The sequence below is a fragment of the Anas platyrhynchos genome, chromosome 14 (assembly GCF_047663525.1).
Source record: "Anas platyrhynchos isolate ZD024472 breed Pekin duck chromosome 14, IASCAAS_PekinDuck_T2T, whole genome shotgun sequence".
Classification (NCBI taxonomy): Eukaryota; Metazoa; Chordata; class Aves; order Anseriformes; family Anatidae; genus Anas; species Anas platyrhynchos.
Genome location: NC_092600.1, coordinates 6953878 through 6979746, shown reverse-complemented (window position 1 = coordinate 6979746; position 25869 = coordinate 6953878). Strand labels below are relative to the sequence as shown.

At 43.5% G+C, this 25869-nt stretch overlaps 1 protein-coding gene across 2 annotated transcripts in view; it reads right to left on the bottom strand.

Moving 5' to 3' along the window:
* Positions 1 to 1568: 1568 nt before the first annotated feature.
* Positions 1569 to 25869, bottom strand: part of GALNT10 (polypeptide N-acetylgalactosaminyltransferase 10) — an 88951-nt gene continuing 64650 nt past the window's right edge. Inside the window, exons 5-12 of one of the 2 annotated variants that reach the window (XM_072023543.1) lie at positions 24180 to 24365; positions 22075 to 22258; positions 21064 to 21181; positions 13674 to 13781; positions 11332 to 11553; positions 10555 to 10671; positions 8350 to 8502; positions 1569 to 7632 (exon numbers count right to left, since the gene is read on the bottom strand). In XM_072023543.1, coding sequence (XP_071879644.1) covers positions 7465 to 7632; positions 8350 to 8502; positions 10555 to 10671; positions 11332 to 11553; positions 13674 to 13781; positions 21064 to 21181; positions 22075 to 22258; positions 24180 to 24365 — 1256 coding nt within the window. In that variant the 3' untranslated portion in view covers positions 1569 to 7464. The remainder of the gene's footprint in view (positions 7633 to 8349; positions 8503 to 10554; positions 10672 to 11331; positions 11554 to 13673; positions 13782 to 21063; positions 21182 to 22074; positions 22259 to 24179; positions 24366 to 25869) is intronic. The other variant, XM_072023544.1, reaches the window with a different exon arrangement.

Sequence of the window (25869 nt, the reverse complement as noted above, 5' to 3'; positions counted from 1 at the left end):
AAAATAAAAACAAACTTGCTCTTGTCACTCTCTGTTTGCTGTTTCAATGCTAACTACCTCCAGCTCAGCCTAACACAATGACATGTTTTTTTTAGTCTTCCAAAAAAAAAAAAAAAAAGTAAATGGAGGTCTTCGTATAATTGCAGTTTATTTCAGCATATTAATCCTCATGGGAACCTCAAGATTTCACAGTCTGGTAGTCCAGAAGTAGCTTGCTGTAAAATAAACTGCTTCACAGAGACATTCTTTATTAGGTATCTATCACTAACCTGATCTAATAATTCTTTGTGGGAACTGCAATGAAGTGAGAAACAATGTTTCATAAACCCATCAGCACTGAGGCAGTTTTAGTGCCTTTGAAGCAGTAATAGCCTGCCCATCCAAGTCAGCCCCCTAATCAAATTAGGGAAACCTGCGCAGGCCTTTAAATCTTAGTTGGAGCAGCACTACCTCCTACAGATAAGTCTGCAATGTAGCTGTCATCTGGAACCTACTGTTTTAACAGCATCCATTCAAGGTTTTTGAGACAGAAATGCTACTCTCCAAAAAGTACGTGCTGCAGAAGATGCCCTGGAAAGAAGCTTTTTTTTTTTTTTCTTACACCCCCTCCAGTCTTGGACTAAAAGACTGCTCCCACTGCCCAAAGACCAGAGCACAAAAAGGGCAGTGAGCTGTTGAAAGCCCTCCCCTGAAAACCAAGGTGTAGGATGGATCTACCAGCAGTTGTACACAAGTTAGGCACACTGAGAAAGGAAACTGAGGGCTCCATCTTCCCCTAGGCTAGACAATTGATGTGCAGCACTGTGCTCCCCCAAAAAAGGGGGAGCACGTTCACTGCAGGAAAAAGCGTTCAGAAAAGACGTGCTTACAGGCTTTGGTGTTTTTTAAATTCCATTCTCATGGCCATTTATCATGTCAGCAAACACACAAGCTGCCTTTCAGGAAAGCTTTCTGTCGCTTTGAACATGTGGCTGATGACAGGCTGGGAGGGAAGTGTCCCAGGCATGGTAGCTGCTGCCCAGGTGTCAGCCCCCAGTGACTCCAGGATGGCACAGAGCACCCCCTTACACAAACTTAGCTCTTTCCACATCCTCCAGCACAGTCCACATCTCCCTAGATTTCTCCTCAGGTATCCTCCTTCCCTTGTGGCTGCTGCTTTGTGTTAAACTTAGCTGAGGTGAGATGCTGCTCCTTGGATGGGCTGCTGTTTTGGGGTGCGATGGGGTGTTCCCCTTGGCTTCAGAGCTGCCTGGAAGCAGCTGAGGGGCAGACGGGAACTCACAGCTCCTGCCCCGAAGTCACCCCAGCTGCCTGAACCTGGTAAGTATGCCCAGCAGTGTTCAGGCATGAAAGCAGTAAACCCTGCAAATTTATAACCCAATACAAAGGGCAGCTGGGAGGGATGTTTCCCAGTGGGGCTGGAGGAAAGCAGTGCGTAACGTGGCCGGAATCCTACAGCAGAGAAATGTCAGACCAGGGTAACTAAGCTTCTTCTCATAAGAAGCAGAGAGAAGGGAAATCAATCACCAGAGCAAAACGGGCAGGAACAGTCATTTCTGCATACACAGTTTCAGAAAACACATTAAAAATTTATTTTAAATATATTATAAAAGGAAGTCCATTCAACTTTAAAAACACTAGGCATTCTATCAATGATTCCCAGTTTATGAAAGCTACTACATTAAAGTGCTACAAGTCCTTTACCACCCCCAGATATTAGGCTGTTGGTCCTAATATGCACAGAAATAAATATACACTGATTCAAGAGGCACCATCCAGTTTTACAGATAAAATGCATGCAATACAAGAAATAGACAAACTTAGACCTTATCACCAAGATTGTGGAGAATGCATTTTAAAACAAATTCCCTTCACCACCCTACAGGCTAAAGCTATTTGTTACTGTTATAATAAGGGCTAATGTTTTAGACTAATTAGCTTGATCATTTTTTTAGCATGATTTTATTGTGGTTGAAGTTCACGTTTGCTTGCTTACTAATTGGGATTAGAACTTTTTTTTTTTTTTTTCCTAGAGTTGAACCAGTAGCTGTGAGACCACACAGATCCAGTATCTTTAAATAAAACTCCCAAATCCCTCACATCTGCTGGAATCATTGAAGCCTTTTGGGTAATACAGAAGCATCAAGAAAGCTCAAATGCAGTGATTAAAGCCGAGGCAGAGTTAAAAAACAGACAGGAATTTTTATTAGGATTTCCATAATCTATTGTTGCCTAGTTTCATACACAGATCTCCAAGTTAAAGTGTGACACTATAAAGGAGCAATTGAAGCAGAAGGTGAGTTTATTTCAGTTACACCTTAAACTTATAAAGGAAGTCAATCTGACTGGTTAATGAAGAACGTGAAATGAATTGACAACTGAGCACTGAACGCTGATGGAAATTTTGGATCTCAGCTTTCCCGTTCTCCACCCATTGCATCTCTCCCCTCCACTTGAACCAGGCGAAGACTTGAAACTTCTTTTAAAAATATGGACTCGACACTAAGGTGGCAAGTAAAGCACTTAAAGCTAAATCTTACACAGGTTGGGAAATTGCAGCACACAGACTCGCCTTGCTTAGGATCAAGCAATAAGCCACTGGGAAATGGAAAAGGACCTCCTGCTCCTGCCCCCCAGTCCACCTCCCCTGTTACTACATATCCCGTGAAAGGCCTTTAAACCATACCTCCACAGACTCTGATAATAACCTAAAGCTATTCACCATTTTGTCAACAACTTGCCAATGATTTAAGAAGCTTGCCATGCTAAATAACTGTTAAATGGAAAGCCAGCTTGCTGCTTCTCGGGTAAGGACTGACCTAGGCACCATCAGGCTTTGTCACAAGTAGATAGAAACACGGTAGGTGAGTGGGAACATGAACTGCAGCAGGTGGGAATGGATGGCACACTCGAATCCCCTGCTAGCAAAGCCAGACTGTTTCAGACATAACTACCAGCACTCTTTTGACTGCAAGCAAGCATGACGGGCTGACTGCTGGGGGCTGTTCTCTCCAGTCAAAACCATTCAAGTCTCTGTCCATATCCTGAAGGACAATTTAAGATATAGGCTTCTCCCTTTTAACCCAGCAGTTACGCAATTGCCCAGTATGACTTTTAGGATATATCCCTCATCTCCCCTCAGCGATGCGAGCCAGCAGAACTGCTCTAATGATCCGCACCGTGTTCCTGCAGTACTGCTGGCTGGTGCTGCCATTGTGCCTTTCAGCACATTGATGTCTCAGGGCAGCAGGGAAGAGCAAAGTTTGCTGACTGGAACTTTCCACTAAAGGAAAGCAAAGCCCCGAGCACAGACATTACAATAAAACAAACCAGGAAGAAAGATAAGGGGAGAAATTGCTTTCTTGCTACTTCTGTATTAAAGATTTGAACACACCCTTTAAAGGTTTCTCAGTGACGGAAGGTGTCGACTGTCTGTAAGACACTTTCGCCAGAGATTTGATGTGTCCTTGGGACTATTTGTGATTTCTGATTTGGCTACTTAGAACATAAAAAGCAGGACCTTGCATGCCAGTGAAATGTGTCAGCCTTCGCCATGAGGTGAAACATCCAGCAGCTAACTGAAACATGCTCTGGTCTAGCTTTAGTCATCACAGCGTACCAAAAGGAAGCTGCCACTCTTTCCAACTCTTCCTATGAGGAGAGACACCATCTGTCCTACCGCCCCCAAGTCATTAATGACATCAATTTAACAGAGGAAACTCGGGAGCTTCTGAATTACTGTCATCCACACAAATTTTGCACTTGGAGTCAAACATTTTAAAAAAAAAGCACACGCACACAAACACTGCACGAGTCAAGCTTTCTCATACATCCTTAACCCCCCCAACCCTTTCCCCTCTTCTCTCTTGTCCAGCAAGGCACTAGGAAATGGTTCAAGTTTAAGCATTTGCTGTACATTTACATTTAAAAAGGCACATCTTTATTTTAATGATGCTGTATTCCCCCACTTGGTAAGGGTCACACTTTCTTCTATTATGCTGTGGAAAGGAAAGTTAAATGCCCAGGCATGAAAAAGGGCACCTTGCACATATGAGGTCCCCAAACCTATTACTGTCTGTAGACCTTAGAGATTAGCACCTGTATAAACCAAGAACTTCAAGAGCAAATCAAAGTATTATTATGCGACATAACACACATCCAGGGATCCCACTCTCGTCTGGGACTCTGATATTTAAAAGCAGCAGAATTTATGCAGCCATACAGTGAGGGTTTGTTTGAATATTTCTGGGGGAAAATGGAAAGCATTTATTTTGCATTAGATAATCACTGGTATTTAATCTCCAGTCTTGACTTGCATGCAGATATGAAGATTTGCTTATGTATTCATGCTTTAGCAATTTTGCTTACAAATAACCAAAGGTAATTGGAATAATTAACCAGTTTGCCCAGCAAAGGCTCGATTAAAAGATGTAGACTGTGAAATACAGCTTCTATTTCTCAATCAGCGAATGGTTGGCTATATTAAGTCTTCTCATTAGTCAGCAAAGCCTCTAGGGTATTGAAACTTTTAATTGATGTAAATAAATTAACAGCTCAAAGCACAGTGAGCCAGTCAGAAGTGTACAGAATTTGTGGGGTACTTACAAATTCAGATGGCAAGCCTTGAGAAAACAGATGAGATCAACCACACTGAGAAGGACCCAGTGGGACCAGTCACCCCACAGCTCCGGTTTCCTCGTACTGGTGGTTGTCTGTCAAGCAGGAAACGCCTCAACAATCCCTAACCTTTTGGTGCATACTACTAAGAGCTGTCCTTTCTCACCAAATTAAGATCACTCTGTGGTAAAAGACCTGCTTGTTACTATATTTCTCTCTGAAGCAAGCATCCAGCAAGCTAACCAGCTAGGACTCGAAGCTCTCTTTGCAAGGTGAGCCCAAGTACAAAGCAAGCCATGCATTTTAGAAACAGAAACTAATCCTCTTGTTAGAAAACTAAGCCACAGAAAGCTGCAAGCTGCAATCAGAATGCCCTATGTCCATGTATATCACTTGCTGATTGTGTTCCAATTATATATATATAAAAAAAATTGCACTGCTCATGGACAAACAGCTTCTTGTTCCACAGGTACTAAAACATTCATAAAGACACCTAGTCAGGCCATGTAGCGATCCACAGTCAATGTTACTAGACTAACGAGAGCATTAATAACTTAAGGAAAGCAAGTCGGACACAAAGCACTGGGAAGTGGTGCTCTCTCCCATAGAAATGAAAAGGGATCCTAATGACAGATCGTAGGTACCGAGAACAAACAACATCGACACTGGTCTCAATTCCATTTCAATACTGCTGCAGAACTGTCACAGGGAAAGCCTAGAGCCTTTTGCCTTTCTTCACTCCCAAAACGTTAGACACTAATACATTTGGCAACCCCAGTCCCAGCCGCAATGCAATGCCCATTTCCCCCTGCTCTGTAACAGCACGAAGCAGGTAAATTGGCAGCACAGCTCAGATACAGCTTCAGCTGTGAGGATACAAAGGTGGAAATGATTTTGACCTCACAGTCAATACATCAGACTCGAGCACTAGAGATGCAGGTAGTCATGCCCTAGTCTGCTCCCAGTTTACAGACAGCACCGCGAGGCCTCAAAGACATCTAAAACACAGGTAGTGGCCGTACAGCTGGCAACAGGAGAAAGGGCTTCTTGCAGAGCTCTGCAAAGGTGGGAGCCAGCCTGACCAATTCTTGACACTAGGCAAAAATCCTGATTTCACAGAAAAGATATGTCAGAGCAGAGCTTCCCTGCCCCAACGAGGAGGGCAGGTCCATTAACCGTGTTTATCTAGAGTCCCAACGGGGTACACTGCTCTTGCCCTGAGCGATTCAGCCTTTCACTCCTGGAGGCGATTGCACACTACCTCTTGCTGCAACATTATTGAAAGGACGATTGGACAAACTGTGGAGCTGGATCATTATTGGAAAAGGCCTAGTTGCATTGATTTAGGAAGCATCTTTGCAAAAGGTTAACTGCACCATCATTCACAGCTTTTGCTAGAAAATGTCACTGCTGCCTTCAATATAAGTTAACTGAATTATTAAATGTTTTCACAACAACTTCGTTTGAAACCAGTGTTTTGTTTCATTTTTTTAAACACTCACTTTTAGATAGACTTGAAACCGATGGTCCTCTGTTCATCCTTCAGTGTCAGCACCTTCTTTTTGCAGCTTCTGGGATGAGATAATTCTGTTTCAGTGTCTGGTCGATCCCACAGCCCAACCACAAGGGTAATACCTTGTGCTGCAACCTGACTACACAAGGACAGGGTACCAGTGAAACCGGCCCCTTGATCCCACACCTCTGCTTAAGCACACAGATCTCCTGTCACAGTGAGCTGTACAGAAAGGGAGAGAGAGATTAAGAGCATGCTCCCCCAAACCTACACCACCACTGACCACAGGACTCATCACTGGAATAAACTACATACAGACTGATGAATAAGTGGATACAAAACAATGGCTAATCCCGGCCCTGACTCAATTATCCTGAATTAATCCGCTCACACCACCTGTGAATTAAGTTAGCCTCTAAAGAAAAAAATAAAGTTGCCTTCGTGTTTAATTCTGAGAAACTCTGGAGGTGTCCATGCTAAAAAGATGTGGTATAAGAGGTGAATTTGATATCCAAAGGCTCCTAACAAAAACATTAACCTGTAAGAACTGTGCTCACTTAAAAACTCTCTACTAATCTTTCACCTTGAGGATTCAACAGTGAGTGACAAACTGACTGTAAAGTGAATGGAGCAGAAACCCAGATTCCTCATCGCTAATAACCACGGTGATAACCCCAACACTTGGCTGCATTTCCTCTAGAGCTCATTCCTTTATCACAGTCATCATTGGGAAAGTAATAACAGCCAACCTGTTTGAAATATATTTTGGTTTAAGGCAAAAAAAAAATCATTTCATTTTACATTTTGATGTCTTTTTTTTTTTTTTTTTAATGTCTATGACATCAGAGGATTAAATTTTGTGTTCAAGATTTTACTTAGATGGATTTTGGAAGATAAAGCACCTAAGCGGGAATGCTTCAGCAGGTTGCATAGCAGCTACATAAAGTACGGTACTTTGAGGGTCCTGGAGAAAAAAAATCATTTAATGCCAGACCTAGATGGGAAATAAAACATCAAAAAAAAAAAAAAAAAAAAGAAAAGCAGTTGGAATCAACATTCAGACTCCTCTAAAAACAGAGTTTCTATTCCAGTCTCAGCACAGAAATGGCTCCGGCAAAGCCTTTAGAATTCCACCATGCCCAGAAGAGAAGGATGCAGCATCTTCACAATAAAGACTGGCCTGCTAGTTTACCTTCTCCTGAGATTCTCCCTTTTACCTTCATTAACTGTTAAAAAAAAGTATCCTTAAAAAAATTTTTCGTAACCCTCCCCAGTAAAAACTATAATTGTAAAATATATATATATATATGTATATATATATACAGTCAGTCTTTTTAAAGATCAAGGTTTCTGTTAAATTTTTCCAAGACGGTTGAGTTTGTATGTTCAAATATCCACTGCTGTGTTGGAGACGAGGGGTTGCAGCTGTTCATAAAGATCTTTCGATCACTCTCACTGCAGTCCATACAGCTGCTGCTTACTGGGTGGTACAGGGTCTTGTCCTGGAGAAGAGAAATTTCAGGTGAGGGCACTAAGCCGAGAAGCAGAACTGTTTTAAAACTGACTGAAAGAAGTCTTAAAAACTAAGGCAAGCCATTTTGTCACTTGAATGTATCTGAAGAAGTTCCACGCTTAACTGGTGGGTAAGTAGCACTCCCATTTCCACCCCCTCCCTTGCTGCAGTACTGAACCCAATCCTCCCACCTGCACTGGGAAGGTCCAAAGCTATTGCTGAGAGCAGGTGCTCCAGCACCAGGCTCCCTTCCTGCTGCAGCACTGTGCGTGCAGATTGCAAGGGCTAGGACACGGCATTTCATCAAGAATGTGCTTACCTGTTTGCAACAAAAGCATTGCTTAGCAGGAGGATGAATAAACCCTTATCTACTTTTGGCGTGACCTTCTAGTGCTCAGAAGAAGCCAGTAAACACAGCACACTCCTTTGCAAACTGGTTTTGCAAGGGTGTTGCATCACCTCCCCGCCAGCCCTGGACAGGACTGCACGGACAATGCCCTTTTACCCTGAAGAAGCTGCGCTCACCATTCCTAACCCATGAAGCAGGGCAGTCAGCTCTTTCTGATCAAGGGTAATTAATGGCACAGTGACTGAGAGATGAATAAAACACGGGTGGTGTCATCTGAAGGGAACTCAGGTGCCTACAGGCACCTTGCCACCTTAATGAACACACACGCGTGTGCACGCGCGCACAGCACACACTCACTCTTCTGTATCTCCAGAGCTGGTTCCCCTTCATCCCGTGGCAGTCGTAGAGGGTCACAGGGCTGCTGTGGGAAATGGCATCAAAACAAAACTTCTTGGTATGCTGAGGGTCCCCGGGACGGATGTCTTCTCTCCAGCTGAAGGTGAATACCTGCTGGGACAAAGCAGACCCTCAGGACGGCAGGTACTGGGCACAGCGCTTCCACCAGCACTACGACATCGCCTTCTTTGCCTACAGAGTGGAGACTGCTTCAAGGAAAGGACAAAACTATCCTGGAGAAAAACTGCTTCCCCCTCTGGGGACAGGGACTGCTGACTAGGGGGATCCGTAAGAGCCACCCCGCGGCCTGCCATGCAGCATGCTCAATGAGGCTGTGCTGCTGCACACAGCCATGCTAGTTAGCTTGGGTACTAATAGCAGCCTTGAATGTCTCTGCAATGCAGACATACATCATGGATTAAGTGAGCAGCTGACCAATTACAGCACTTCGCAGCTAGCAAAAAAAAAAAAGGGGGAGAGAGCTACAGGAGCTCTGAGTTAACACCAGCAGTAAATATCCAAGTCTGCACAGGCAGCCTGCAGTCACCTTGAGAACAGTTTGCCCCGTGCCTTCTGGTACCAGACAGCAGGAGGTCCACAGCTTCCCACCCCAGCTCACGGGAGCTTTGGAAGGGTAAACGCTAGGGCAGTGCTTCCTGGTGCTCTCTTCTACTGACCCTGCACTGACTCAGTCCTTCCAGACCTCTTTTTGCTGGGGTGAAGTGAAAGGAGGGATACCAAGGAAAAGAAAAGGTTTTAGCTCTAATGACTAAGCATAACCTATCAAATGCCTGGCAAAATCATGGCTTTAATGAAAGCTGCTGGATGCCAGCACATCTTGAATCTATAGTGTTGGAACATGGGGGAACTGTCGGTGGATGTACCACCCCATTCATGCTCGGCTCTTGCTTTCAGCCACAGCTTGAAACAGGAGCACGGTCTAGCTGCATCTTATGATGATCACGGCTTTGCTTATCACATATGCTTTAAGCATTGTAAGGCTGAATCTTACAAGAGATAACAGACGTGTTTAAATGCAGGTGCTGGTGTGAAGCTTCTGCTTCCCACTCTGACAGAACAGCGTCTCTGGCAAGGGTGCAAGCGTCCCCTGTGACTGGCACCAGCCAAGGTGGAGCTGCAGGGCTGCTGGCCAGCATGTCCCACCTCAGACCCCACGGGGAAGGGGCTCTTCTGGGGGCTCCTTTTGGCCCCAGGTGAGGGAATGTCTCTCTCTTCAGAGAGGATCTCGTGGGACAGTAAGAAAGACCAGTAATGCACAGAGCGCTACTACTTGAAGCAGCATGGCCAAAACCTTTGGCACAAAGAAGCTGCTTTGCTCCTGTCTCCCTTTAAGCCTCTCTTGTGAGAGAAATTACCATAATCATTTAGGTTCAAGGCAACACAAAAACCCCAAACGCATTCTCCTCCTCAATGTAAGCCAACACTAATTGTTTAAGATCCTCCTGACACAACAGAGGCTTAGTTTTGGACCGTGCCCGAGTAAATTGGTTTCTAGTTTTCATGCATCAAAATTGATATGCAGCAACACGTTATCTCCTAGTACTGAAGCCATTCCCCCGAAGAGTTACGCATGGCTCTGTAATAGAGGCATTGTTTTCTTGATCTTTTCTCAGCTCAGCTACTACACTTTAGACAAACTAATATTTCCCTCCCTTCTGCTACAATAAAGCTGTCGTTTCTGGCACCTTATATGTCGAGAGGGTGAATCTATAGCCCGGCTAGTTTCATCTCTCTCCAGCAACGGCTGGGTGTTTATAATGTATTTGCCTCCTGTCAGGAGGATGATAGTGAGCGGTTATTGAATGCTCCTGCAGCTTTATTAATATGCATGATGCTCCTCTATCACTTCTTTCAGCACAACCTTTGAAGTTAATATTCACTTTGTTACATATTACAGCTGCCTTGTTACCGGTTTCTTTTATTATTTTGGCATATTGTTTTCCTGTGCTTTCTTTTGTTTACTCCGAGAACTTCAAAGCGGAGGTAAAAGCCCTGCACAGTCTGCCAGGCTCCATACCACAAGCTAAAATGCCACATTGGGCTACCAAGCCCATCAAGTGAAATCAGCATTTGAGTCTTGGGGTGCACAGCACCCTCTGCTCACCTGACAGAGTTCTGCAAACGCCTTGCCTCTCAAACCCTTACCTGCACGTTGTTCCATGCTGCCTCTCCTCTGTCCTTCACGCAGCTTTCCAGCCTCAGAGGGGATCCCAGGGCTCCGTGCTTGGTATCCACACACAGCCCAGTTCCTACATTGCGAATCTGAAACAGCAAATTAGTCGCTGAATCTCCTGCTCTTATCAAGTGACAGCCAAAAGAAAAGAAGACTTAAACTGCCTCAAATAGTGGCGGTATTTGTATGGAAACAGTTTTACGATTCCTCGTTTAACTATATATCTGAGCTGGCAGATAGCAGCTAGAAGAAAGCACAGGAGCTCAAAATGGGACCCACTGCCAGCTGTAAAATAACCTGCAGGACACAGCAAAAACCATTAGCTACACAACTGCAGAGCCTGCTGTGCTGTGTACAACAATCCAATACTTCACTCCTGAGGTGCCTCTTCCCCCAGAACACAGCTGACTTTCAAACCAGGGATGACTTTCCTGGCTTCCAGATGGGAAAACCAACGAGCAGAGCAGCTCAGAACAGTTGTGTAGCCCTTTGGAAATACAACATTTCTACTACTGCTCAGCTGCCTCCTATTCCTAGTTCTCCCCGTTGGCGTGTTTTGCCTTTTACTAAATACATAACATGCAGACCGAGCCAAGTCTCCTTTTTTATTTATTTTTCTATTTCTGCACTAATAGAAACTGTTGTCTCACTGCTTTCATTGAGCAGGCCAACACAACGGTATGGGAATGCTGGTCTTTGAAACGCTTTGAGCCTGTTTGCCCACTGCCGACTTCAGACCCCAAACTTGCCTCTCCCCAGGCGGCTGCTGGAGGCTCCACCGGTGGGTAAAACTTGGGCAAGTCCCAGGCCACCTCGCTCATGAACCATTTGAAGCTCTTGCAGTTGAGGTTGTTGCGGAGCTCCTTCTGAGCCGTGACGTCCCCTGCAGAAAGGTGCCGGTACTCAGGCCTGCGCTGGTAGATGTACTCTGCGTACTCATCCATCCACACCTCGGCCACCCGCTTCAGGTTCTGTGGGGGCAACAGCCATGTGGGAAAACCAAGGGGAAAAAAAAAACAGATGAGAGATCTCTGTACAAACCATCAACATTAGCATTCAGAACAGCTCCCCTGTTTTTGCTCAGGAAGGATTTTCATTCACATCCACTCTTTCTCTCCAGCTTTAGGAGAGAGATTATTTTTATTATTCTCTAGTTCCAGGGGACTTTTAGAAAGATATTTTCAGCTGAGGTCAAAACAGAATCCTGGCACTTGGCCATTATATCTAGTTCCTTGTGGCTAAGAAAAACAACATTAATCAAAAGTTGGTTTTCTATTTTATTTTTCAGAATAAAAAAAAAAGCAACTCAGAGAAGGATGCTGGTAAATACCACTGGCCATTCAAAGGTCCCTGACAAAAAGCTTCTTTCTTATATCTTTCCTATTGTATTTTATATTCACCTAGGAATGGGATTTGTACTACTCCCTTCTGGAAAGCTTCAGTTCACAATATTCTTACCGCTCTTTTTTGGTTTCCTTGTGTAAAAAGCTGTTTAAGAGAAACTCTGAGATACAGTAGGAATACACAGCTTTCAGGGGATGACCACTGAGAACAGAAGCAAAGGGTTTACTCCCTGGCAGCAGAATACTTCACATTGATCTGCACAGCAGTCTCACAAAACCAAATATCCCCCCCAGATCATGCCTGTCACATCAGTGTTAACTCCAGCTTTGCACTGGCTCTGCAGTGAGACTTCTTTTCTTCTGGGAAAAATACAGATAACTGCACATGCTGAATTCATGTATCGCTGTAATGCTACACCCTAAACCACCACCCTAATCGACTGAGCAAATCCATCCCAGCAATGAGCACACACCAGCCTCCAGAGTCAGCCCTGCTGCTTGCCATCAGGCACCCAGGAGACCATCGGACCTTCGAGTGCTCTCTGGCAGCACCAGGGATACTCTTGGTGCCACACAGAAACGTGACGTGTTCAGTCACGACTTCAGCGACCCAACAGTACTGATCACCTCGCTTGGAGGCAGTCAGTCCAGCAGTGGTCACCCACTGCCAAAATAAATCCAGGTGTTAAGAATGAGCAGTGTGCTGACCCTGCCCCAAGTGCAGCCTACACAAAACAAGAGCACGCGTTCACCTCAAGGTGACTTTTATAATCTTAGATGCCAAAAAACAGCCTTCCCTGCACCTGTCCACCATTTCCTTCCAGCACTGTGGGGGTATGCAAGAGACAAATACTGAATCAGAAGAAATATAGCTCCTTCCTGAAGAGATGGCACAGACAGGAGAGCGCTCTGTCCCTCTGACAGGTCATTGCTGGGCTGGGTAATAAAGTCAACTCTATAACTAGGGCAATGCTATCAAACCGAGAAACATTTTAACACCGTGCAAGCTGTAAGACTGCACGACAGCAGGGTACCTTCTTGTGGTTTATAGTTTTGCAGCCTTCCTGCTCCTATGATTTTTCTTCTCCCCACCAGAGGGCAATGCAATCCCTTCTCAATTTGAGAAATTAATTGGACAAAGCTACTGCACAATAAGCAAAGGCTCTTTCCTCTTTGGGGTACATTAGATTAAAAAATAAGATGGCACAGAACTTCCATTGCAGAGAATTACAGCTTGCTCATTCAGTGGTCTGTGATGCTTGAAACCGAGAGGTCTTTCAATCACCGAAACACAATCAGCACGCTGAAGCCTGCTGCTCCTGGAGAGCACAGCTAAAATGACTGAATTATTATACAAATAAAACTGTACCTTGTTTTTTTATTGGTGATTCCATACCAAGTGCCTGATTGCAAAGCTCCTTCTCAACACCTAGCAATAGCTGGTATTTTGAGCATGGAGCTGTCTGTACGTGTCTGTAGCTCCCCTAGACTCTCTTCCCTTTGTGCTAGACATCCTCCTCTGCAACAACTGCTTCGTTTGACCCCCGTATGAGTACAATTTGTGTACTACAAGCCTCAATTTTCCTCCCATTGTGGGGTAACAGAAGACAATAGCACAGCCACATTGCGGATGGACATCTTTTGTAGCTTGAGATGGAGAAAATAGAAGAGCTTTTGCTTTGCAAAACCTTCCAAGAGGCTGCTGTCTGATCACATGCACGGTGAGGGGGAACATCGCTGCCACTTACCCTTGCCAGGCTGACTCCTGTTGGAACCTTGTAAGGAACGTATTTCCTGTAGATATGGCCAACTCTAGAGCAAGGGATGTCCTCCATACGACCCCCACACATCCATACCTGTGAAACAGCAGAGATGGATTCACTCTTGGTTATATGGAGAAAAAGAGAAGAAAGACTTTCAAGTTATGAAAAAGCTTAACCCAGATTTTTTTTTTAACTTTAAAGTACACACACTCTGAAATATCCTCCCTCCTTGCTTTCGTCTCAAATCCTATAACTACGTGATTAGAGCCATGCAAGCCCTGATTTAGTGCAAGTACTATCAAGCCCAATGGCTAAACAGTTTAATTTTGCATTTCTTAGAGGAAAGAACAGAAAATAATCCAGAGAACAGCACACTTTCAATTGACACATGCTATTACAGCAATAGTGATCATAATAATTAAACTGGACTGCCATATAAGACCCTGGGTTTAGACTGTTTATAAAGGAGGCCATATATATAGTACAGGTCAGGTCTTATGCAAAATGCTCCGGGGAATTCATGAGCCCGCGCCAGTGCCAGAAAGCAGTAAAGACCTGCTACTTTTCCTGGTGGTTATCACTGCAAAGTCTGGGATATCACTCTTATGGTTTTATTGCTGACAGGCACTAATTGCTCTTGCAACCTTACAGTTAAGCAGAAATCCCTTCCTGGTAAAAACATAGTTTGCCTTAAAAAAAAGTCTTCAGAAAGTCAGTGAAACACACTGCTAGTTAAAGATGACTACCTTGAGGCTTGATTAATGTCTGGATTACACCCAGATGTTTCCTTCCCCATCTGGGAAGACTTCACTTTGTGCCAACAGTCTGCAACAACTTTCTGCTATTCCTTATTTATAGCCTGGGTGTAGTCATTTTGCCCAAACAAGTGAAACCAAAGGAGACATTTCTGCAGCAGCTCATCTGCTCCATTAGGTTTAAGAAATATATCGATACGTGCTTCCCAGAGATACCTAATCAATAGTGAAAAGTACTCTTCGCTATTCAAGCCAAATGCTTTTCTAAATTCTTGAAGCATGACATTGAATGGCCTTCGTTTTGTCCCTAGATCTTGTGTTAATACCCCCAAGGCAGCAGTATTAAAGAAGGCCTGCTGGTGCTGCAAGCTGATGCAGAGCTCTTGAGCTCTCCATTCACTGTGGCTAATTTGAGCCACCACAGTTCACCGTACGATGAGCTTAGTCAACAGCTTCACACATAGCAGGCAATTCTATTAATATTCCACGGTGACAATATTAAATACTTAGCTCGGCAGAGAAATATTTGGCCAAGGCTGCTGCATAATTATTAGCTCTGACACTAAAGTCCTCTGGAGTTTCAGCTCTGTCTACTGGCCCTAATAATTACAGTCATTTGCTGACTGTGTATAACTTAATGGAGGCTGGTTGCTCTCAGTTAGTGGAATATTTTTCACAGACAACTTCTAAAGTTCAAGGTACTTAATTACATGCCGTTACGGCGAGAGAGAGACAAGAAGAAAGTTGACAAACACTCCTACAGAATTTCATTCCTTTTGTCCCTGCTGTGTCTTAAGAGTCTGGTGCAGAAGAGATGAATATAAAAAAAGAAACTTGCACTCGGCTTCTGTGAAGTTTCTTGTTGAATTAGAAATGCTTCCTATTCTCTGTCTGCTGCGCTTTTTACTACAGAGAGCCACGATGTGATTTCACCACTAGGAAATTAACAGGTAGACCAAGAAAAGAATAGTTTAAGATGTTTTTTTTTTTTGTTTGTTTGTTTCTACGACAGAGGGTTTGTACAAAGCTGTAAGAGCTGCAACAGATCTGTCCAGAACCTGGGAACTATAAAAAAAAACCTGCAGGAACAGCTGAGAAGCCTAGAGCTCAGTTGCACAGGCAGAAACACCCCTCACCAACCTGTATTTTCACATCGTACACTGCACCAGCACCAAGTAAGCCCCGTTGGTTCACAACCAGCTGTGTTTTAGGGTAAAGCAACCCTGAACGAAAACACCAGCTTGTTAGCCCTGCTGCCTGCCCAAACGTTGTATGGCACACCGGGATGAAGGGGTACGGGAGGCTAGACAGAGCGATGAGATGTGGGGCCAAGAGCTCCTTGCTGGTACAAAAAGACTCCAGGCCCACAGGAGGACACTACATAAACCCATGTAATGACATGATAAGAAAAGCCACTCAACTGACTTACTGCATAAGTGAAATTTACGATCAGTTTTACATGCTCCTTTCCTAATCATGCCTTACAATATTTACTCCCCAGTGATGCTGCAACACCGCTGTGTGAAGCCAGCAGAAGGCTTCTTAATTCCTGCTAGCAGACACCTCCACGACCCTTTCCAGGTACTTTGCCAACTCAGTGCTTTTTTAATATTGTCTCATGCTGCAAGTGACAGTGTGGCACTCGCAGTACAAATCTAATTTTAAAAGCACGCTTTCCATTCATTCATTGCTGCTTTGATTTATTTTATTAGCGAGCTTCTTTGTGCAGTGACAGAACTCATTACAACCTCCATAAAGACAATTACCAGCCCTTATCTATAAAACTGGAAGAAAGGAGAGAGGGGAAGAGTGTGACGTGTATCAGTAAAACACAGCTAGCAAAAGCATTAGAAAGTTAAAGGTCAGGGGAATCACATTCGAGGGCCTGTCAAGGAATAACTGCTAGCGAAGCAAACCCGAAATAGCTGCGCGTTAGCTGAGAGAACACTTCCACTCGGCTGGCAATATTTGGTTGTTTTTAAACAAGGCCACAGTTCACAGGCATGACACATCAGAACTTACACTGCTAAAAATACAGCGCTGCCAAACAGCTGAAGCGGCGCTGCTCTGGGGGGAGCTCCTGGTGCCTCTGCTCTAACACTGCCTGCCACTTACTGCATCCTCCTTAGGCCAGGGAGCCAGTTGCTTTTTTTTTTCCTTTTTTTTTTCTTTTATTTTTTTTTTTGGTTGCTGTTTTATAGAAGGGTGAGCTGGTGCCTAACCTCACTAGCTGACATGACAGCAAACATCAGAGCCTGAACTTGATGCGCTTAATTCCAAACAACAATTTACTGGAACGCTGCAAGAACAAGAATTAAAGCTGGTCCGGCAGGCTGGGCTTTACAAAATGATCTAATCAGATCTCATTAGGAGAGAGCAGGAAATCTCTCTTCCTCCCCAGGCACAATTTCACCAATCTACATTTTGAGATAGGAACCTAGCAGCTGACAGATCTGCTGGAATTAACCGAAAACCTGGCTACAGTGAGGTCAGCGGGAATACTGCAGCAGATTTCTCTATGGCTACAATCTCTCCCTAATCATTAAAGCATATACAGAAGTAAGTAACACAGGTGGTATTATTTCAGTCTTCTCAGTGGCCTGGAGAGCCATAACTCCATATTCATAAAGTGACTCAAGAGCCTTTGACTTAGCTATGAAAGCAGAAGATAACACGGCACCTATTCTCTACATGGGAATGTTATTCTGATCCAATTCCCGTTCTGCCATTTCAGAAAACAATGACACGTAAGACAGCTAAACCTCTCCTCTCAAACACACAATACAATACCACGATTGGTGTGTGAACACAAATTATCTGGGTGTACAAGGTTTATGGTTTCCAGAGACTGCAGCACGATGAGCCAATGCTTCCCAAGACAGGAAGAAAAAAAAAACACAAAAGCACACACACACAAAAGAGTGAGTCAAGCCTTGAAAAGAAAGCTGCTTCTGCGAGGCACAACAAATATAAAGCGCATGGGGTGGATCAATGGAGAGAAGCTGGCTGGGTGTCTGAGCATACACTGAAAGGTGGGAAGAAAAGGACACGGAGGAGAAGCCAAGGGGGTTCTCTGCGTAACGAGGTAAGTGAGAGGATGAAAGCAAGGGCAAACAGTAATTCAGGAAAATTGTAATTCTTTGCATTGTAAGCATCAGCTGCCATTACAGCTGGGACTTACGGTTCTATAAAAGATTGAGGTGACTAAAGAGGCGTTGGGATCTGTGTGTTTGCACAATACACACCAGCACGGCTCCTCCTTATCGTCTGGAGCATTTTCCAATAATTGCACAACGATAGCACTTTCCAATAATTGCATTTCACAGGGGGACAGGGGTGTGTGCATGCCCATTTTCCTGCTGGTGCTTGGTGGAAGGCTACTCTGAAATCTGACCTAAGCACTTAGGGTGAACAGAGAGCAAAAATTCTAGTTGACAGTCTGAAACTGATCTCTGCATCAATAGGATAGGAAGGGAGAAAGAAGCCACCCTTCACTGAAGCTGAGAGCCTTAGAGTTAAGCAGGATGTGCTGCTTAAAAAAAGAAAAAGCAAAATGCCAGGCCTGTTTCAGTGTGGGCAAACGTGAGCTGCTGAGAAGCAGCGCCAGTATGTGCCTGGAATAAGCAGCAAAGGCCCCAGTCAGCACTAACTTCAGTGACACAACCAGAAACGTTGTCAGAAGAGACCACTGAACACAGAAACTAGGGCTGTAGAGTTAGGGGCAGCAGAAAGGAAATGTAGCCAGTGCTGCACAGAAACACTTGTGCATGCTTTTTTATCCTTTCTTCAAAATCCAAGAGTGCACTAAAAGGTTAGTATTTGTTAATCCACTGAGATGAAGGAAAATGGTTCTCACACCACACAGACCTGCAGAGCACTTTGCCTGGAGCATCCTGCATGTAAGGCTTACAAAAGGATGCGGCTCGTTCGAATAGGTGTAATGCCAGCAACTAAAATTCAAGACTGAAATCTTCGGTTTCACCTGAACATGACCTGACACAGGAAGACCTTTAGAAGAATTGGTTTGATACACCGAGCTATTCTGCATATACACAAGTCAAAAGAGCACACATTTTTGTCCTAAATGGATAGACTGACTGTCATTTCTAATCTACAAATTCCTGTTTTAAGGGATCGAGATTGCTAGCCAGTATTTAGGGTTAGGACCCAAGTTAGGAAGTTTGTTTCTAATTTAACATTTGCCTGAATTATTTTTGTCCCCACTGTATGCTGTGTTTTCTAGTGAAGCTTTGTGTACACGTTTCATCCAAGAAACAAGGCTTTTATTAATGGAATTTGATCCATCCCCTGGTTAAATGTTTCCTGAGGTGCTAAAGACTGATGGTTTCTCTGCTGGCTTGCTCTCAGCCTGAACGTTCCTTCAATGCATGCAGCAGAGCTAGCTGATGGCAGAAATACATAGGATCTCAGAACAGAAAGGCATGAGACTCCTAAATAAACTTGTTTATTTGCAGTCTCTCAGGCACAGAGTTCTGGATTTTAAAATAAAGGGAAAAAACTGCAAAGTACAGTCCATACATGGCTGAAAAAAAAGAATGTGTTTGAGGGGGAAAAAAAATCTCCTCCTGGTGAGGCTTGAGAAAGCCCGAGCTGATGCAGTGGTTGAAAGACCATCAGTATAAACCAGTACCTGCACCCACAACTCCCAGCCATAGGAATGGACTCTTTGTTAAAGCTGAGCTGTAAATTTGGCACGCTTAGAATCTGAATCTGCATTAAATAATAAATAATGTGAAAGTAGGTACCCCATGTCTATACCCAGTGCTTTAAATTATTTGACAGTGCCCCTTTAATTACAAAATCTCAGTCTGCTTCCAAAGGTAAGAACATAGCTCTAAGCTCTCCAGGAAACGTCATAGCTTCATAAATTCTATGAACAAACCTTCTATTCTTGCAATTCCAGCAGAATTATTAAATCTATCAGCCACAGATGAATGTATCAAATTTATCTCAATTTCTGAAAATATACGAAGCCTCCTTCAGTTAAAACTTCATTTTTTTCTGTTGCACAATGAAAGAAAAAAAAGGGGTTCTTTGCAGAGATTAATTAAAGCAAACTTATCCCTCCATAAATTACCATCTCTGGCCTGAAATAAAACACAGCGTGCTTCAGAGAGGATAAGCAAACAGATGAATGAAGCAGTCTTATTTCCTGCAGATCAAGCAGTGTGACTGTCTGCTGGGGCACTAGAGACAAAGGGCTTGCCCAGCCACTGTCATCACTCTTGGAAACCAGCACTTTCGAAAAGGGCCAAGGAAAAGAGGCTGAATGCTGCCACTACCCCTCCTGCAGAGAATGACACCGTTACACAATTTTGTTACATGCAACACAATGAATAAATGGCACTACCTGTAATGGCATCCCCAAAGAGCGAGTCCCTCCCTTCCTCCCTCCCTGCTGCTGTTACAGAGGAGAAGGGATCTCCACATTGGCTTTATTATTTTTTTGTGATTTTTTTGTGACTGAAAAAAAAATGTTTGCTGTATGGTGTTATGTTGTACATATGCATGGTAACTCGGCTTGCTGTATATAGTTTGATATTGCCCAGAGGCATTGAGATCTCAGAATCTGTTTTGTTAGACATCATCCGTGACTTTGTCAGGGGAGACAGATGAGAAATTTCGGTTGCTGAAGCTAAACTGTGCACTATACGAGCATTGCTGCTGACTTCTGGGCCTGTGCTGAGGCCAACTAGCTTAGTTCAGTGGCACCCAGACACCTATGAGATATATTCATATACCCATATATCCCATATCCACCATATATTCAATCTCTGAAAGAGAAACCTTGCTGTGGCCCAGAGTTAAATGTTGAAATCTTTACTTAATCCTCCACAGGCTATGGGAAGGATTCCCACCACTGAAGAGAAGCAATGTGGGGCAACTCAGTGGGTTTCCTAGAGTATATTTCAGAGTGCCATATTCCGTGATAACACAGCTACCAGTGGTCTTTTTGGGTCACAGTGCCTTGTTACTATTAGTATGCGCTTTTGGCTAACTCTTACTTTAAAGCCCTCGAACTGAGCAGCTTGATCACGCAGTAAGTAACAGAGCTGTCCCCATGCCAGGTAGATAATGATGTGAAGTCACTGCCAGCAGCAGCGCTATTATTCCGATTGTTGATGATTTCTTTCAGGGTAATTAATAGGCTCGCTTCCTCGCAGCCAGGACTCAGATGGATTGAGCACAGACAGTAAGTTACTCTCATCGCTGGGAAACTCAAGTTCAGGCCCAAGGTACTCAACCAGGCGAGCAATGAGATGCCTGGATTCCTTTCACTGAAGGAGAATATTTCATCTTCTTGCTAGGGTGAGTGCAAAAAGCCTAACAGTTACAGATAGCTCCACGCAAGCTGACTTACCCTTGCTGGGAAGAGCACATGCATCTGCAGCTGTGAGCACAGAACGGGGGCACCCCAGCTAACGCTCCAAAACTGACCCTCATCATCGCTGATTCTTCTGCACACTATCTTACTACTCCCAGCTCTTTCACCTTTAGTCACACGCAAAAGCAAGGACAAGATAGATCATTCACATTCTGTGTCTCAGAACAATTCTTACTTTTCAAAACAAAAGTAATTTCCAGAGAAAATAGCTCACCTTAAAGGATATTTCATATTGCTCTCCTCCCCATATCTCCAGACCTGCATCATACCCTCCCAGCTCCCAGAACCACTTTCTATCGACTGCAAACAGTCCTCCAGCCATTACAGGAGACCTTAAGGAAAAACCAGACTCCATATTACAAACATATTCAAGGATACAGATCTCTAGCTAAACATTTAAAAAACAAAAGCAAGATTTCACAAACATTCTTTTCACCACCCAGAGTTCACAGTGCATTTGCTACCCTGCAGGAACAAGCAATTGTTTTTGCATTATCTAGTAATTTCCCACTTGCAAATGAGGAGGACTAGACCAGGCTCATTTCAGAAGCAATAAATGCCTCTCCTTCAAAGAGGCAAGAGAGTTCACCATTAAGTGACAGAACATAACCTCTTCCAGAGGGACCCATATCCTGCACATTAGTGCTCTTTGTCTCAGTTGTATGATCAAGTCATTGAGCTTGACCTCCAAGGGTGTTTTTTTGTCGTTGTTTTTTATGCCGCAGAAGTAAAAAGGACAGCAGAACTGTCTCAATGTTGGCAAGCACAGCAACAGCAGAACATAACTTGATCACAGATTTACTTCTGCAATGCACTGCAATCATCAAAATTGCTGTAATTATTCTGCTAGGTTTTCTTCTCCCCCCACCTGGGAATGACATATAAGCTGCCACTGGCTTGTTGTTTTTGGCAGAGCATTAGGGATACTAAGTTATGTTTGAAAGATCTCAGTAATAAATGACCACATTAAATGTTACACATTACAGTTTTAAATGAAATGTTAACTTCTGCGGGAATTAAGGTGGCAAAAAATAGCAATGAAAAGGAGAGTGTTCACAGCTACTACACAATACAGTTCTTTTAAATCAACAAAGCAAACAGCTGCCAAAAACCAAGTAGCTTACAATCAGCTTCTGGCTTCTAATACACGGAGGTGTAAACCAACCCCGTAGCAGGGTGTTATTTTGTTAGCCAGCTCTTAGCACGCTGCGTTTCAGTAACTTACTCAAAGGGATCACTGGGATCGGGTTTCTGTAACTCGGGAGGAATAGGGATCCTCTTGTAATACATCTCCCAGTCAAATGCACCTCGCATTGCATCTCCAGCCTGAGTCTCATATCCAAAGTGGTCATGATCAATAACATCGATCATTGGACAAACGATAGTCTTGCGGTTTCGGGCAATGCGATCTGAAGATTGGAGAAACACATTAGAAGACCTGCACCAGTTGGTTCTTTTGACCATCAAATTACCGAAAAGAGCACCAAAATACCAAGTCGTCCGAGAGCAATATAGCTTTCTCCCCTTTCATTCTCTTTTGAGCAGATGCTCCAATTTTATCAATTTATCTGGTGTTTCTGAGATAGCTGGGATATCAGAGCTAAAACTATTGACATCAAAACACCGGGCACTCTTGCTATGATGACCATTGCTCTGAGGCAGAATAGAAAAACACAGTCATGCCACCACAGATACCCAAACCACCAGGTTTAAAAAAAACAACAATCATTTACTTAGTTAGCAGCCTTGTTTTAATGAGTGACCGGGATGTGAACCCTTTCTGCACAGATTCAAAACCAGGGCAATAACCCATTGTACCACCTCACTTTAATTGCTATGCCAGGATCTGGCAGGAAGCGATCCAGACTAATGGCATAACTACTCTCAGCAGGCTCAAGAAATGCAAGTTCACCTCCTCCTCTCAGCCTTTTCTTCCAATCAAATAATACAAAACAGGATTAATTCATGAATAAACATCTGGAACTTCTTAAATACTTTATTACTGAGAAGGTCTCTTGTTGGAAGTTAACTTTCAGAGCCGAGGCGACAAACGATGTCTCAGCTTCCAATGCACGTCTAACAGAAATCCTTTCTATGCTTCAAAATTAAAGCTCACTGTACATGTTCTCATTTAAATGGCATTTGAGCTAATTCTGCCCTCCCTCCCTAGAGCTCAAGAAGCAGCAAATGTTTTACGTTATTACCAGATACAAACTGTTGTGAAAGCAACAGCATTACCATCCAGCAATCCTGCTGACAAATCTGACTTCTTTCTCAAACCTCCACTTGATTGCTGCTGCCAGCATATTCCACAAAGCCACACCTCAGAGAGCACTTGGATACATCACTTGCAATGAGGTTGTAAAGGAGTTTGGTTTTCTTTAGGAGGAAGTTTCTACTTTCATACAGCATCATATCTGGCAGCCAAAGCAAACTGGATACTGCAAGATGCCCACTCTAAATAACGTGGGAAGAGCAGTGCATAGGAAAACCTACCAAATCTACAGCAGGGCACAGATCACAGAGAACACACCCCTCCAAAACAAGCACAAAATCCAGATAGCATCATTCCACTCAGCTGAGCACTGCAAAAACAAACAAAAAAGGCAGCTCGCTACTTAAAACAGAAATTTCCTCAAGAAGCACCTGGGTAGAGGTGTGGCTGGCCAGAGGCACAGAGACACCAGGAGCAGAAGGCACCGTCCTTTCAATTTGTCATCCTTGCAACAAACTAACATAAAACTGATGCCTCCTTAAAGATGGAGAACTGCCTTGGAAAGGACTACACATTTCCACAAATACATACCAGCAGCTGTTATTCACAAGAAGTGTTTTCCACAGGCTAGCAGACTATGAAGCTGAATATAGTTATACAGGAGAAAAAAAAACTGGAAGCTACTTAAAATCTGTACATAAAGGTCTTTTCTGAATCATAAAGCAATTCCTCTCTGCAAGCTGCAGAATGACCATGCTATTGTTTACTCTTCTAGCAAGCTGTAAATTATTTAAGATTTTGTTTAGCGAGGAAATAGAAAAATATGATCTTTACTCTTTAATTAAACTAAGCATATGAGAGGATTTTTGAACAGTCTAGCACAGAAAAAAAAATCTTGTAATACAGGCAACAAGTTGCCAACAATTCACTCATCTTTCTTTTTTTTTTCTCTTCCTTTTTTAAGATATTTTGTGTTTTTGTCCATTTACTCACAGCGTGAGGAGACAGCAGCAGGTAGAAATAAAAAAATCAACATAAATAGGCATTTAGGCATTGCCAGCTCTTTACCAGTTCAGTCTGCAGCCACGTACAACACTCAGCACCACCATGCTTACCTAACAGTGGTGGCAGCCAGTTGACGTTGGCCTCGCAATGGGAATCCAAGAAGGTGATGACATCCCCTATTGCCATGGAGGCCCCCAGCATCCGAGTTCTTATCAGCCCTTCTCTTTTTTTGGTTCGGAGGATTCTCACGTTTGGGAACTGGGCCATATAATCTTCCAGGCGTTTCTTCAGGTGTTCTGTATGAAAACGAGGAAGTAAAACACTTTAACAAGTAATTTCATCAAAATGTAGTTCCTTCTTTACCAGAAAATGATGCCTCTGGTAGGTAGGTCCACAGCAGTTAACTAATGCAGTAACAAGAAAAAAGAATAATAATAGTGTTTGAACCCAAATTTTAAATGTAACATTTTAAACAAGACTTCTGAAGATGTTCTCAAACTTCAGGAGTAATTAAAAAAAAAAAAAAGGAGGGACCAGGAGAAGATGGAGGAGTACAAGACAAGAAAGGAAAAAAACAGAGAAAAGGGAAAAGAAGAAAGTCAACTAGCAGACCTCTGGGAGAACTTCATCTGAACAGGCTGCAGGGATTTCTGCATTTTGCAGAAAAATAACATAGCTTTGAAGAGACATGGAAGAATTTACGTTTAGAATTAAACTGCACTCAGTGCATTTAAGTTGTGTTTGGTTTCTTCTAAACACAAAACAGGACCATCCACTCATGCTTAGATACAAAAAGAGCAAAAAGCCAGATGTCCCTCCAAGCCAGCAAGGCAGGCGTAGCCTCTGTATGTATTTGGATGGCTACATAAAATGCTTATCAGAGGAGATATTTGCATTTAAATACGGGAATATTCATGCTACTGAATATGGACTGAAGCCACATTTGAAATAGCACAAACATTTGCAGTCACCATGATTAACAAGAATTCAGATAGAAACGCTGCAGAAAAAGATTACTGAGAGATCAAAACAATGGATAGCTTGTTTAGATGTGGAAATAAAAGCTTGGTCTACACAGAGAGTGAGGGGCATACAGCTGTCTTTACATCAAAGAGCGAAGCACCAAAGAAAATCCCAAAAATGGGCTAAGAGCTGATGCTAGCCTAATCACTAATGGCATCTGAAGTTCTGACTTGACAGCAAACCCCATTCACAGTGTGCCAGGGACTGTTCATTAATGCTTCGTACTATCTGCTGCCATCAGCCAAAGATCAGGGAGACAAGCCTCTCTAAGCAAAAGCCAGCCAGTCAAATCTAAGCAATTAGCTAATCTTAAAATCTCATACACTAAAAACTGCAACGGAAGCGATCATTCAAAGCCAAATAACCTTGCAGTTTATATGCCTTGACCTCAGGGAACCAAGCAGGAGCTTGCCTAGGTGCAGTGAGTGGTCCTAGAACACACACCACCCCTGCACCAACAGGCTGTGTAGTGGAGTCCTCCTCGACTCCAAAACAGGCACAAAAGGTAGGGGCTGAAAAGGCAGACAGTGTAAAAGCACCCCTGAATAGGGTGCTAGGGAAGTCCAGCACTGGAATAGCTCTGTGAAAAGAGGAGCAGGGCAAATAAATAAGTTATGAGCTCTCCTGCATGGTGCTGACCCAGCAATTATGCTTTAGCATTTTAGCTGCTGGAAGAAAAAGCAGGCAAAATCCTTTTGACTACCTAAGTTCTGCACCTCCCCTTTCAAGCAATTATACCTACCTTCATTGGAAGATAACCCAAATTGACTTCTTTTC